General features: G+C 35.3%; 1 protein-coding gene across 4 annotated transcripts in view; it reads right to left on the bottom strand.

The window, feature by feature from the left end:
• COL12A1 (collagen type XII alpha 1 chain) overlaps positions 1-14554 on the bottom strand; it is a 123191-nt gene that overhangs the window by 17544 nt on the left and 91093 nt on the right. For all 4 annotated transcript variants that reach the window (XM_025382190.1, XM_025382191.1, XM_025382194.1 and 1 more), the window contains 9 exons: positions 13829-13867; positions 13594-13732; positions 11410-11552; positions 11016-11125; positions 6585-6734; positions 4029-4106; positions 2818-2904; positions 1366-1419; positions 214-309 (listed from right to left, as the gene is read on the bottom strand). In XM_025382190.1, the coding sequence (XP_025237975.1) occupies positions 214-309; positions 1366-1419; positions 2818-2904; positions 4029-4106; positions 6585-6734; positions 11016-11125; positions 11410-11552; positions 13594-13732; positions 13829-13867 (896 nt within the window). The remainder of the gene's footprint in view (positions 1-213; positions 310-1365; positions 1420-2817; positions 2905-4028; positions 4107-6584; positions 6735-11015; positions 11126-11409; positions 11553-13593; positions 13733-13828; positions 13868-14554) is intronic.

The raw sequence follows: 14554 nt of genomic DNA on the forward strand, positions 1-14554 counted from the left end.
AATAAGTAGCAGTAATTTTTTCTACACAGTTTTATATTATTACATAGTCTACTTACATACTAAAATAACAGTCATCATAGTGACTACTATCTTGGTGACTAACCTTGTTGAACTATCTGAGAAAACATTTGATTTGGCAAAATGTAGAAAAGATTCATTTAACTAAATGTTTATCCACCATTTTTATTTAATGCAGAAAGGCTTTGTGCTTACTTGCTCTCCCGGAATAGAGAGTCCATTGGGTCCCTGAGGGCCTGGAGGACCCTGGGGGCCTGGAGGACCTATGTCTCCACGAGGACCAGGGGGCCCCTAAAATACACAAGAGAGAGACAACCACAAATAATGTAATACTTTTTCAGTGCTGACATTTAGTCAGACACTTGTCATCATAGCTCTAAGACATCAATCATATAATCTTTGTAAACATTTCAGAAATCTACATCTATGAATGTATTTATTAATGTAATTTCCTTCTTCCCTTTACTATTGAAAAGTGCAATAAATTCACAAAAGCACTTCCTTTCCATAAAAGTCCTATTAGAAATAGATTTTTTAAATAAAACACATTGCATATAAAACATTCATATATTAATTTTCATAGACTTATATGAGATTAAAAGCTCAAGTCTCACTGGATTTGATTTATTTTAAGCTAGTCCTCATTTCTCTTAGACTTCAGCTTATTTCTGGGACTAAAGGATATATAAATCAAGCAAGGAAAGAAAAGATGCCCATGGATGAGGTGCCCTGTGCTGGAGCTCTTTTGCGATCTGTCTAGGTGGAAAAGGCACAACCTTGGCGTCAGGCCTGGGTTAGCATTCTAATCTTGCCCTTTCCTAATGGGGTTATTTTATCATTAATTATATTATGACCAAAAACTACATATTGTCTTCATAAAATATTCCCCTGAGAAGCTTGAGTTGTCTTACAGAAAACCAGTGTGGAGCTGGCAGAAGGGGCAGGTGACCCCTTGTGAGCACTCAGCATTTTCTTTTCTGAGACTAGTGAAAAAAGCAGCAGCAGAACTGCTCCCAGCAGGCTCCAGCTCTCTAAAGGGTCTCTGCTCCCTGTGGGGTGTGGTTACCCCATCTGCTTCCCCATGTTCCGGCCAAGCCCTTAAAGATCTTCTGCAGCTTCCCCATGTGTAAATGTTACACCTATGACATGCATCCTATGCATTTCTTTCTCTGGCTTGTCTAATCCATCGTTATGATATCCAGAGATAAGACAGAGGTAATTACATTACCTGAGGCACACTAAACCTGAGCTGACTTGCTCAAGATCACATCCCCGCTTTGTGAAAATTTGAACAATCAGATTTCAGCATATAGATGAAAATTTAAATGCACTCTAAAATATACTTACAACTGCCCCACTGATACCTCTTTCACCTCTGGGACCTTTAGCACCAGGCCCTCCCTAAAATACATAGAGCACATATTAGTGTGAACATAGGAAAGCAGGAAGAAGTTGATACATAAAAAGTGCTTCAAGAAAAAGTGCAATCTCCAGACAATTAATATTCTACAGTTGCTTGCAAAATATTGAAGCAAATATTTCATGTCATACAAATATGCAAGGCAAGAGAATTTCAAAACTTTGTACATTCTGAGCATCTTATTTTTTAAATTATATTTCATATTTCAAGTTTTCATTTCAAAATCTGAGGTTTGCTGGGAAAAGCAAACATACTACTTGTATACAATAAAGAGAAAAAAGGGCTTTGGATTTATACGAATTACATTCCTCAGGGAAAATGATGGGCAAAAAGAAGAATATCTTCACTCTCTCAGAATATTAGAAGATGTACTTAACAGGAATTCAGAAAAAACTGAACAAAGAGGAAATAAATATCATAGTGACATCCAAGCATGTTACCTCACAATGAGCGGGGAAAAAATCCCAACATCTCAAAAACATCTAAGTCACATCCAGGATATAATTTCATGATTATAAATATAAATCACTGTTACTAGAAAAAAGAATGGTAATTCCAGTGACATTTTGATTCTATATATGAGGAGCTGCTTTGTAATTAACCTAAAATCAGTCTACATTATTTGCTAGGACCCAGGGATAGTAACTTTTGGTGTTCTGTGAATCCCCGAGCTCTTCCTATGTTAATTACATATTTTCTTAAAAGAAGCCAATGGAGATTAGAGCTATCCTCAAAACTGGCCCAGATCAGATACTGGATTGACTAAATCAAGGGGTTTCACATTGATAAATGAACTCTATCACTGCAGTCTTCAATGTTTTGCCTTGCACTTTCTTGGCCTTCCCTCCCAACCAACGAATAAATCTGGTCACAGTCTTCTCACTCAAGTTATTCCAAACCCAGAGTTTATGATATTACATGTGTTAATTACCCTCTCTCTATGTAATTCTCATGATACATCTGCTACATAAGGTGCACATGTTCTAGGTTCTCAACAAGTTGTTCTTGAGTCAGCCTCTCAACTATGGCTTTGTACCAAACACTTAAGAAGCTTTCAGGAGACGTAAGGAATTTTCAGTCATGTAATTACAGATGGAAATCCAGCTTCACATCTTTAAGAAAAAAGCTCCTGAAGACTAGCCAATATTATCATTCTTGCATGGCTGAAGAAATATGTCAAATGCCAGAATCAAATATTCTTCTTGATTTACTCCATTTCAGATGTCTAAATATACTAAAAAGATGGTCTGCAATTTAGCTTGCTCTATCCTAGAAAACCTGGATGAACTGAAGCATTTTATTGACTCTATACCAGCAAATAGATAATCACTCTAAAGATTTCAAAGGAAAAACCAGAGGAACTATTTCAATTTCCTTACTGCAGGGCCTGGAGGTCCTGGAGGTCCAACGCTGTCCTGTGTACATGTGCAAGAATTTGGAAAAGCAGGGCATTTCGCCTCATCTCTCTGCAATTTTGAAAAAAATATTTACCTTTAAATGTAGAGGAAAAAAATGCCTTCCCATCCCCACCCCCACTTACATGCACAAGGAAGTCTGTTTCCCAACTTAAAGAAATAATTTTACTTATCATTATGAATAGTCTTATGTTGAAACTTGCTGTGCTCCTTTATGTCTTTATTTTAGGCATTACATTAGGAAACCTCACTGACAAAGAAATGTTTACGTGACCACTGAGACCTCTGGTAATTTAATCCAATTTCCTCTAATCCGGTGTTAGAGACTTGTTGTGTATCTCAAATATCAATTCCCATTTGGAAAAAAAAAAAAAAATCCAGAATTCTGTCCTCTTTCTCCATTAGCCACATTGTTTTATCCCTCACTTCATTCAGGTCTCTGCTTAAGTCTCCCCTTATCACTGAGGGCTACCATCACTGTCTATCCCTTTGCCCTGATTTGTTATGCATCCTAGGACTTTCACTCAATAATATAGTATATATGTCATTGTTAATTCGTTCTCTTCCAGTGCCTTTCACTGGAATACTCACTTTTTACTGGCTTAAAACAAGCACACAGATTGGTGCCCAGCTTATAATAGGTGCTCAATCAATATTTGCTGAATAAACAATGCACACCCTTCCTGTGGATGTATGTGGGTCTTTGCTGGTCAAAAGTTTCAAATCCATCACCAACATTCAACATTGTAACCATTACCACCTACATAGATACTATTAAAGAAAGGCCATCATCTCAAAAAGAAATACTATGGTTATTTCTACCATCTAAAAAACCTTAGTTATCCAGAAAGGTGCTGGCTTGTTCTGTAAAATGCTGATAATTTACAAGCAATAAGAGGGCTTTACAGTAAATGGGCTTATCAAACACATTAACTCAGCAGGACTTTTCTGTTAGAGAGAATTTCCAGATACAGTCTGTGCATTCCCAGCTTGTGAGGGAGGGTTCACACAGGCACTGGCTTTTCTGTAGTAGCTGGTGAGCACCCACACGTTGCGTGTCTTTTAGCTCCATCCTGAAGATGCAACTGTGGAGTGCTACTTCCTCTCCCAGGCACAAGGGTTCATTCCCGGGAAACTGTAAAAGCCATGACAGAGTTCAATTCTGTTTTACTTACCCTAGAGGGAATATCACAGCATCTGTCTCTACTGGTCCACACTGGGCTGCAGACAATGTCAAAACTCTGGATTTGGAACTGCAAACAACCAACAGCAACATCAGCTAAAGATGCATGAAAAACATTTTATATTGGCATTTCCACATCGTAACCATTGCCAACTTCTCACACAGACTCTGTCAAGGGTGTGAGCCATTGAGAGCAATGTGATCCTTACATCATGAGGAAAGAACATAAAAATATATGCCTATGAGAAAGAGATAGAAAAGTGAAACATGTATGTAGATTCCCACTCCTGATTCACTACTTTAGCCAAAATGCAATGTTTGAACATATGCCTATGAGAAAGAGATAGAAAAGTGAAATGTGTATGTGAGATTCCCACTCTTGATTCATTTCTTTGGCTGAAATGCAGTGTTTGAGTTTTGTGTCATTTGTTTGTTGTGTGCTTTCTTTTTTTTTTTTTTTTTTTTTTTTTGAGACAGAGTCCCACTCTATTACCCAGGCTGGAGTACAGTGGTGGGATCCTGGCTCACTGCAACATCTGCCTCCCAGGCTCAAATGCTTTTCGCGCCTCAGCCTCCTGAGTAGCTGGGATTACAGGTATGCATCACAATGCCCAGCTAATTTTTTTGTATTTTTTAATAGAGGCAGGGTTTTACCATGTTGGCCAGGCTTGTCTTGAATTGCCAGACTCAAGTGATCCCCTCAAAGTGCTAGGACTACAGGCGTGAGCCACGGTGCCCAGTCTTGTGTTATTTTTTAAGAGAATATTAATTTCTATAATTAAATGAATTTCAAGCCTACACACATTTAAATCAAATTTGTTTTTTGTTTTTTGTTTTGTTTTGTTTTGAGGTGGAGTCTCACTGTTGGCCAGGTTGGAGTACAGTGGTGTGATCTTGGCTCACTGCAACCTCTGCCTCCTGGGTTCAAGAGATTCTCCTGCCTCAGCCTCCCAATTAGCTGGCATTACATATAGCTCCCACCACCACGCCTGGCTAATTTTTGTTTATTTAGTAGAGATGGGGTCTTACCATGTTGGCCAAGCTAGTCTCAAACTCCTGACCTCAAATGATCCACCCGCCTTGGCCTCCCAAAGTGCTGGGACTACAGGCATGAGCCACCACGCCCAGCCTAAATCAAGCTTTAAGAGCCCACCCTTATAGAAAAGTAACATTAAAGTAAATTAAAGAAACAATTCTTCACTTATTCTACAATTGATGCTCTTCTTTTTAGAAATTATTACCAAGGGGTTGACCAATAACTTTTCTGATATCCTCAACTATTTCAAGATAGAATATATCTTATATCTTTCTGTAGTTGAAAAATAAACTACTTTCGATAAAAAGTAAAAAGTTGTTTAGACAATGTTATTCTTTTAAAAATGTGATGTAATTGTTATACTTAAATGTCAGATTCAATATTCAACAGAAGGTTTGGAATTTAATCAAAATTATATTACATTTGAACTAATTGTTTCTATATTGTGGAATAAAAATTTTCCTTTTGAATCTAGAAGAAAATCCTGTCCATGAAAGAAAGCTAAATTAAATAAATAAAGCCATTTTAAAAATAATAATTATAGAAGCCAAACAGGTTGGCTTTGCTTTTAGGACAATAGGTCTATTGACTGACATTGATTGATTGATTGAGACAGGGTCTCAGTCTGTCACCCAGGCTGGAGTGTAGTGATGCCATCATAGTTCTCTGCAGCTGCAAATTCCTGGGCTCTAGCAATCTTCCCACCTCAGCCTCCCAAGTTGCTAGGAATACAGGCGCATGCCACCACATTCAGCTGATTTTTTTTTCCTTTTTATAGAGACAGGGTCTCACGATGTTGCCTAGGCTAATCTTGAACTAAGTGATTCTCCTTCCTTGGCCTCTGAAAATGCTGGGATTATAGGCATGAGCAATGGTGCCTGGCTTTGAATGACATTTAATATGAATTTAATTAGCTTGGTATGATGACAACTTTAGATTTAAATTTTCCCTACTAGATAGCATTGTAAATGGGGTTGTCACGCTCTGCCTCAAACCTGAGATGGTGAAAGTTGTGAGTAATGGGGTCAGCTGGCTGCCCTATTCCACTGATCCTTTTGAGACAGACAGCCGAATGGCTCCTCTGTGAGCAAATGCGGGCTCTGGTGAAAGTTGCAACTAGTGTCCCCAAATGCTTAATATCCTGACTGCACAAATCTATATTAACAATTATTGCTGAAGAACAAAATAGGAATGATTTTCTATTTCACTGGGCATGCTGGCAACTCTTTGTGTGGTATTCTCCAATTTGATCCTGTTTCAAGATGACTGCATGGTGTTTCCTGGTGCCTTGACATCTTATTTTGTTTCTAGTAAGTAGTTAAAGCACATTATTATGTTCTGTGGACATATTTTCTCAATGTACTTCTTCCAATGTTTTGATCTGACCAAGAAATTTGACAACTTAAAACTCACTGAGAAAAACAGAATAAAATAAAACTCATGGAGTTGTTTAGAAAATGCCATTTCAATCTCAACACAAGGTACCAAGAAAAGTAAAAATGTGTTACTCACTGCAGCTGATTTCCTTTCCCCTTTAAGGAGTTTTCCAAGAATTTCATAACCATCAGTTGTTATATTTCCAGCTTCCTTGATGTCTTTTTCTATAATTTCATAGCAGTCAATGTAAATCTTAACACTTTTTGGGGTCACCACAATATGAACCTAAAAAGATAATTTGTTTCCATTATAAAATTTCTACACTAAAAAATTAGCTGACTCTGCATAGTTCAGATCAGATTTTTTTTAAGTTTTTTAAGCTATTTTCATCCTAATTCAAAAGTCTTACTCTAAAAATCCAAGAACAGTTGGCAATGTCAATGAAATCATTCACTGATAATATGAAACTAGACAAGCCACTTAACCTCTGGTCTCAGTTTCCTACATGCACATATACATGCATAATTTCTTGTTTTCTCATTATCTACTCTTACTGAGATGACCAGAGAGGATGTAGTAGATGAAATGACTTTGTAAGCTATAAAAAGCTATTCAAATAGAGGTTAATAAATCATGTATATATTATTATATTCACTACAAGGAAATTTCAGATGTCTTCCACTAATTTTGCTAAATTCATCTTTCAGTTTGTTGTTCCCCAATGTCAGGCAGAAATAATCTGCATACCATACAGATATCTCATACAGTAAAGAAGTACCATATGTCTTCTATAGGGATTCAACTCTGGACATCAACAGAATTAAGGATTCAATTTCCTTTTAAGGAAAGAAGTTTATATTGATTTATTTTTCGTTTGCTACTGAAGACACACAGAATGTTAAAAACTCTATTAGTATAATTAACAAAATGTTTGTATTTCAACAATGTAAAGAATGGTCCTGGGTAATCCCTGTCTGTATAGTTATGCTCAGAGTTTCTACTTATCACAGCACAAATACTCAAGTAAGCCCTTGATGATGACTTTGAAAAGTTTGGCAGCAAATTAAAAGGAACAGAAATTCCCTTAAATGTTCTCAGTCGATAAGCATAAGAATAATTTCTAAAGTATTTTTTAAACTAAATATTTTTCCCACATGGAATCAGCACCAAAACATAAGTTTACTGCATCTGTGATAAATATAAATTACATATTGCTTTTATATAAAAGTAATACATAGGTTACTAAAAATAAAGTTTAAATGCCCCCAGGACAATCAACTAATACTGAACTCAAGAAGAACACTATACTAGGATATTTTTTTATCTAATAAGAACTAAAACTTTTTGGCTCATATATGAACAACCACAGATGCAAACATTGAAAAGGCATGTGAAAAACCGCAATATCCAGAAAAATTATTTCAACATTTTTAATTCATGACAAAATTATTTCAGTAACACTCATTGAATGCTAGCCATAGAGAAACACATTCTAGAAGTACATTTTGCTATAATTTATTCAGTGTGTTTTACTGCAGTTTAAACACATTTCAGATTTGGCCCTTTACCTGTAGATCATTGTGCCAAGTATGTAGAGTAACCAACCTATTTCCTAAATGATGTGTTGTTGATCCCAGACCAGTAGAAAAAAATAGGGAGCCTCTTGTCACTCGTCTCCCTTCCCAGACTCTGCCATTCTAGTTTTCTTTCTTATTATAAATGTCTCACGTGAATCCATGTCATCTTTTAACCATAGAAGGGAGACACAACAAAAGCTTTTCAAGAGAATCCCCAAGAAGGGATAACTGTCCGTCATTCCTTAATTAAGCTATTTTAGTTGATCCCTCTCCTCAAAGGTCCCTCTCCCCGTCACTGTCACTGATTTCCTGTTCTGGAAATATTGCTCATTCTCATCCCAGGTTTGAAAAACTTCAATTCAGGAATTAGATGGAAAGTGAAAGAAGAGTGCTTGAATCCTTGGCTCGGTAAAAAAATGTGAACAGCTGAGAGTGACTGAAGGTGGTACTTGAATTGATGGGATAAATGAGAGTGGGCCAATGGGGTGGGGGTATTTTATACTTGGCAATTTGCAAGATGCTAGATCTTAGATTAAATTGGTTCGGCACATACACACACACACAATGGTAACTGTACAGGTAATAGATATGTTAATTAGCTTGATTGTGGAGATTATTTCACAATGTGTATGTATATCAGAACACCTCATTGTACACCTTAAGTATATGCAATTTTTCTATATGACATCTCAATAAAGCTGTTTAAAAAGAAAGAATGGGACTATCCTGGCTAACATGGTGAAACCCCGTCTCTACTAAAAATACAAAAAACTAGCCGGGCGCGGTAGCGGGCGCCTGTAGTCCCAGCTACTTGGGAGGCTGAGGCGGGAGAATGGCGTGAACCCGGAGGGCGGAGCTTGCAGTGAGCCGAGATCACGCCACTGCACTCCAGCCTGGGAGACACAGTGAGACTCCGTCTCAAAAAAAAAAAAAAAAAAAAAAAGAAAGAATGGGTTTAAGGAAAGGAGGACAAAAGAGAGCACAGTGGGAAAAAAGGAGAAACTAAAAGAGAGATTATTAAAATAAAAAACAAAGAAGAAGGTAGACAGTTTGGAAAGAAAAGGCAGAGCTTTTGAGGAGAAAAAAATAGGCATTATATAAAACCCAAGAATGCAAATATCTTTCTTGGGGAGGCAAATGGTATAAAGAAGAGAATGTCAAAAAAAATTGTCTTGATTTGTAATCATTAATGACTATCACTACAGATCTCTAAAAAATATTGCCTTTTAAAAAATTCAGATAAAATGAAGCATTCCATGACAGTTGGAAATTTTAAAATAACAGTTACCAAATGGTTATCAGTGGTTTAGCAGATGATCAGATTCTCAATATCTTCAGTGGTTATGAAAGGAAAAATAAAAATAGTCCTTTTTAGCAAGTTACTCAAATGTAAGTTTCACTGAGCCAAAAAAGTTCGTAAGAACTTTGCCAGATTCAACATCTAAGATCAGATAAGGATCAGTTGAAGCCAGTAACACTTGCCAAACTAGAATTTGCTTTTCCGATGAGGCATTTATTTTACTTCACTTCACTATGGAGGTCTGTAAACCTTTAAGCAGATATACCATTGTACTCAGAAATTTTTGTTTTTCCTTTTTTTTTTTTTTTTGTATCACTAATATGTACATTGAAGCTTCCTTGAGCTTGATGAAGACAGTCCTTTAGCATCCTTATCAAAAATCTGATTAATGAATAAGAACAACAATCTGGAAAGAAAGCAAGATTCCTCAGGAGTAGAAACAGTAAGAAATACTGCTAAATCTACTCAGGTAGAAGAAATTTCTTCAATTTTCACTTGAGAATCAGCTTGAACTGGAAACATCTGTCTTTTATGTATAAAGGCTAATCTTTCTACATGCCACACTGAAGAAATTTTAAAGCATTTGTGCAACAACTGGTATTCCTGCTAACATAATCCAATGGATGAAAAAATACCATTAAAAAGTGAATTCCTACACATAAAGGGGAAAAACACATACTGTGGCCTATCAGAGGGTGTCAGGTGAAAGGAAGGAGAGGATCAGAAAAAATAACTAATGGGTACTATGCTTAATACCTGGGTACAAAATAATCTGTATGATAAACCCCCATGACTCATGTTTACCCATGTAACAAACCTGCACATCTTGCACACATATCCCTGAACTTAAAACAGAGGTTTTTTTTAAAAAGTCCATTCCTAACCTCCATTCCTAACCTAGATCATTCTTTTTATTTCTAACGCTTCCAACTTCAGTATTTTCTAAGTAAGAAGTGCTTATTTGTCAATGAATTGTCCTTTAGAAACCTGAAAAAAAAGCTTCTACTATCTGCTGGATATTGACATACAGAAAATTGATTAAGATAATCAAGAACAGACAATCCCTAGAATGCATCTTAGAACTTTTAATAAGATTTTCTAGAGAATTATGTTTTTAAAGAATGTGTGTTCACATAAAAATTAATATCATAAACATTTATCTTAATTATTTTGGTAGATACTGATAGCTTTTGGATTGATAAAAATAATTATTATGCATTTCACTGGCATGTTTGTACTTTTCAATAAAATACAAGCAGAAGATATATTATCAATTTTTGCATTTCACTGGCATGTTTGTACTTTTCAATAAAAAGTAAGCAGAAGAAATATTATCAATTAAAAGATCCACTAAAATTAAGCTTTGCAGACTAAATGACACAAAGATTCATAACAAAATGGTAACCAGAAAAGTAGGTGAATAATATTATATATACTATATGATTCAAATTTTAAAAAGAAATAAGCATTAAAAATATATCAAAATGTTAGTAGTTATCTCTTGATTAGTATATTGTTTTATTTTAAATATTATTTGAATTAACCAAATTCTCTAAAATACGATTTTTTTTAAGATTTTATTTTTAAAAGACATAGTTATAATTCTACCAATTTAACATGACATTTTAATAAATAATAAATTTGTTTTATATTTTTTCTAGAAATAAGACTCAAATAATCTGTTTTTACCTTATGAAAACTTCCATAAAATAATGTCTTTACTTCATCTGTGTCAAATGTAACAGTTTGTACCTCGCCTCTTATATCCTTGTTAAAGAATGATAACGTCTTGCTAGAAGCTGTAATCAACATAAAGTGTTATTAAATCACATGCATTGTATACTTTTTATTTAAAGTATTAGCAAATGATTCTTCGAGAGATTTCTTTAAAAATAAAATAATTTCAGTTGTGATAAAATGTAATTAGGATGTTTACTGATGTGTTATACTTGGAAAAGTTCAAACATAAAAGTATATATCAAATAAATATATATATAATGTATATTCAGAAAGTTTTTTAAAAGAGAAAAGGAAAACATAATCAAAACTAAGTATGCATGCGCCTTAAGATAAAAATTCTTACGGTCTGCAATCACTCCAACTTGTGGTTTGTAGTCTCTGTCTGTGATTTGCCAAATTGCAAAAGGGTCACTGGGAGTTTCTGGGAGAAGTCTGAATAATAATATAATCGTGTATGAAGGAGGGAGTCCATTTGGGTGTAGGTCTCTGTTGGATAAAATGAAAGAAAAAGGAGAGGAAAGAAAAAAATGAAAGGAAGAAAGATTGATTGCTTTAACATCAAGAACAGATACTCTTTTAAATCTCTGCACCAGAATCTCATATGGGTAGTATTAGAGGCTATTTATAATAATCTGGCTCCTTCTGACTTCTCCTTAGAAGGAGAAAAATTTAGGAAGCACATCAAAAGAACAAGCACTAAAGATCCATTATGTAAATTGTAATCGATTATTTCTAAATTGATAAAGTCACAAAAGTCTGGGAAATTACAAAATAGTCTTTTATCCTACTAGTAATAACTAATTTTTTGAGACACAGAGTATTATAAAATTATATGATAATTTTAGAATGATAAACATTATGACTACGGATATCATTTAAAGAGAATGAATCTTCCTAAATATACTTAATTTCAAATGTCAGCTGTATGAGATCATAAAAATGGCTTAAGGTTTTAATTTCTTTCTCCCTCCCTGTCAGTAATAGTTTTTACACTTCCAAATTTCTCCCCTGAAATCAAATAAATCACCCCCAGAGCTCATATATTCCCAAAAACAAAATCCATTTTAAATGTGAAGGCCATATACATGTGCAAACATTTAGTGATGATAAAAGGATGTGAATTAATTGAAAGGAAATGTTTCTTGGCTGTAAGCTGTAAGGCAAAACAAAAAACAAAAAATTGGTCCCATGTGTCCCTCCAGACTTTAGTCAATCATTGTTCTGGGGGAATCTTTGAAGCAGAATTAATGGTTTTCTATCTGAGACCATTTAATAACACTTTCTCCTTGAAGTTAAGAAAAAGAACCAGATAATAAACTCATAGAAAAGAAGCTATTCTTCCATGAATTTTGATAGAGGACACAGAGCTTTCATGTCCTAATACCACACCACTAATGCCATCTTGCTTTTGAAACATATGCTCTGGGTAAGCTGACATGATGTCTTTTATATGTTCAAGAACTATCTTTATAATATTCTATGTTACAAATAATATTTTCTCCACATCAACTCATCTCTCACCTAGCCCATTTTTCTCCTTCCTTAGTTAATTAGTGCTTGTGAAAAAATTATGTAATTGTATTTGTTTCTTTCCTTTCAGTCAAAAGTTCTGATGCTTGAGAAAACAATAGGCTGTCATAAGTTAAAATGTAGAAATCATATGTTGAGCTGACTGGAAGAGTTAAACACCGGGTATTATGGTTCACTGAAAAACCTAGAACTCCGAGCCAACATGGTTAACCATTAAGGAGTTAGAGACTTACAATGTGGTCAAACTACAACAATACGATCTGTGCCTCTTAAAGTAAATTAGCTTTGGTTTTAGTCTGAATTTTCCATCAGCTTTCTCAGAGCATTTAATATTTCAGACATCATTTCTGACCCTGTCCTGAGCTTACAATACCTTTATTTCTCATTGTTCTTTTCTCTCCATAAATTGGCAAACACATTTTTCAACATAAAAAGTTTTCATTTTAATGAGTAAGAAATACAGATTTCAGTTATCATACTCAGGTGCAAACATTCATGAAGTAAAATAACACCTACAGCTACACAACAGATTGCTAGAGCATCAGCCAATAAAAACTAAATGCCAACTGTCTGATCATGGACGAGAAAAACTACCTTTCATTTTCCAGAGGTCTGAAACACTAAAAACAATGTTTGCTCTCATTCTGCACTTATTCCATCCAGTCCTCTGCACCACAGGGAGAGATGTTCAAAATATTAAGTTGCCTTCCTGTTTTAACAGCTTTTCTAGCCTTAAATTCAAAAGGGTCAGTAATATGTTACCAGCATGAGCTTCTTGGATCTGGGAATAACGAGGCCTGAGTCTTAGTCTCCTGTGTGCAAACAACTATGTAACCTGGAAACAATTAACCCAACTGTATTTAAGAAAACCAATCAGGGTCATCCATAAGCAGTCTTCCGACAATTCTAAAGTTCCAGGATTCTGGGAAGTCAGCAAATATTCCAAGAACTTTCTGCAGGTCTTAAGAAAAGGAGAACCTCCTGTTGTCACACTTACACTGTAGGCTGATTCACAAATGCATTTTTCTGAATCCTGTAAGCTGAGTAGCTGGGGAAAGACCCTGACTCCAAAGATACTCCTTGTACAGAAGCAAAATTCTTTTCTGTCAGGTTGTACGCTTCAAGCATCTTAAAACCTTTACATCAAAAAAGAAAATATTAAATGAAGTACATTTTAATTATTTTATTGCTTAAATCTGGAAATTAATTAGCCCAAAAGTATAAATGCTTACCTGGTGAGGTGTAGCCATCCAAATAAATGAGAGGACAACCTGCAATGTACAGTGTTCTTTAAGTATGATTCACCAACACGATATACAAATTATATATGCACAGAAAGTAGCAATGAACATATTTCAAGTAATAAATGACATTGTTCATTTACTAAAATAACTTCTCTATTTAATCCTTTATACATTATTTCTTGTACACTTCCTACGTGTAGGAGAAATTATACTATTAACCAGTGTAACACATATTTCCCTAACATTCTCTAATCCAATTGGAATTTTATAGTACTCTTAAAAATAATAAAATAGAATTAAAGGAGGAATTTTTCACATTTTTCAATAGATTTAAAGAACTTCCCTCCCAGGGAATTTTAGATTTCTGCAAAGGTAGGAGGAGCTTGTCCATCCCCAACCCTCTTCTCTGCCAAGTCTCCAAGCCTCACCCTGGCTACCAAACACCATGTAACAGTAACAAGTGCGCAGTAGTTTTTGCTCTGGACCCCTCAGAGCTGAGGGTACCAGATGGCTGCATCCAGGACCACTTGGAACAGAAGAGAAACCACTCAAGCCCCCTACTCACTTTCACCAGCGCAGCTGCGCTCCGAACTTCAGCATAAATTTTCATAGTAAACCAAGAAAGTTTGTTTAACCAGTTCTGTTTTTAATAGAATGTTTAATGGAGAGGATTATTATATTTGTAAAGCATAGCCCTGTCTAGGATCAGGGGTC

The sequence above is a fragment of the Theropithecus gelada genome, chromosome 4, assembly GCF_003255815.1.
Source record: "Theropithecus gelada isolate Dixy chromosome 4, Tgel_1.0, whole genome shotgun sequence".
Classification (NCBI taxonomy): domain Eukaryota; kingdom Metazoa; phylum Chordata; class Mammalia; order Primates; family Cercopithecidae; genus Theropithecus; species Theropithecus gelada.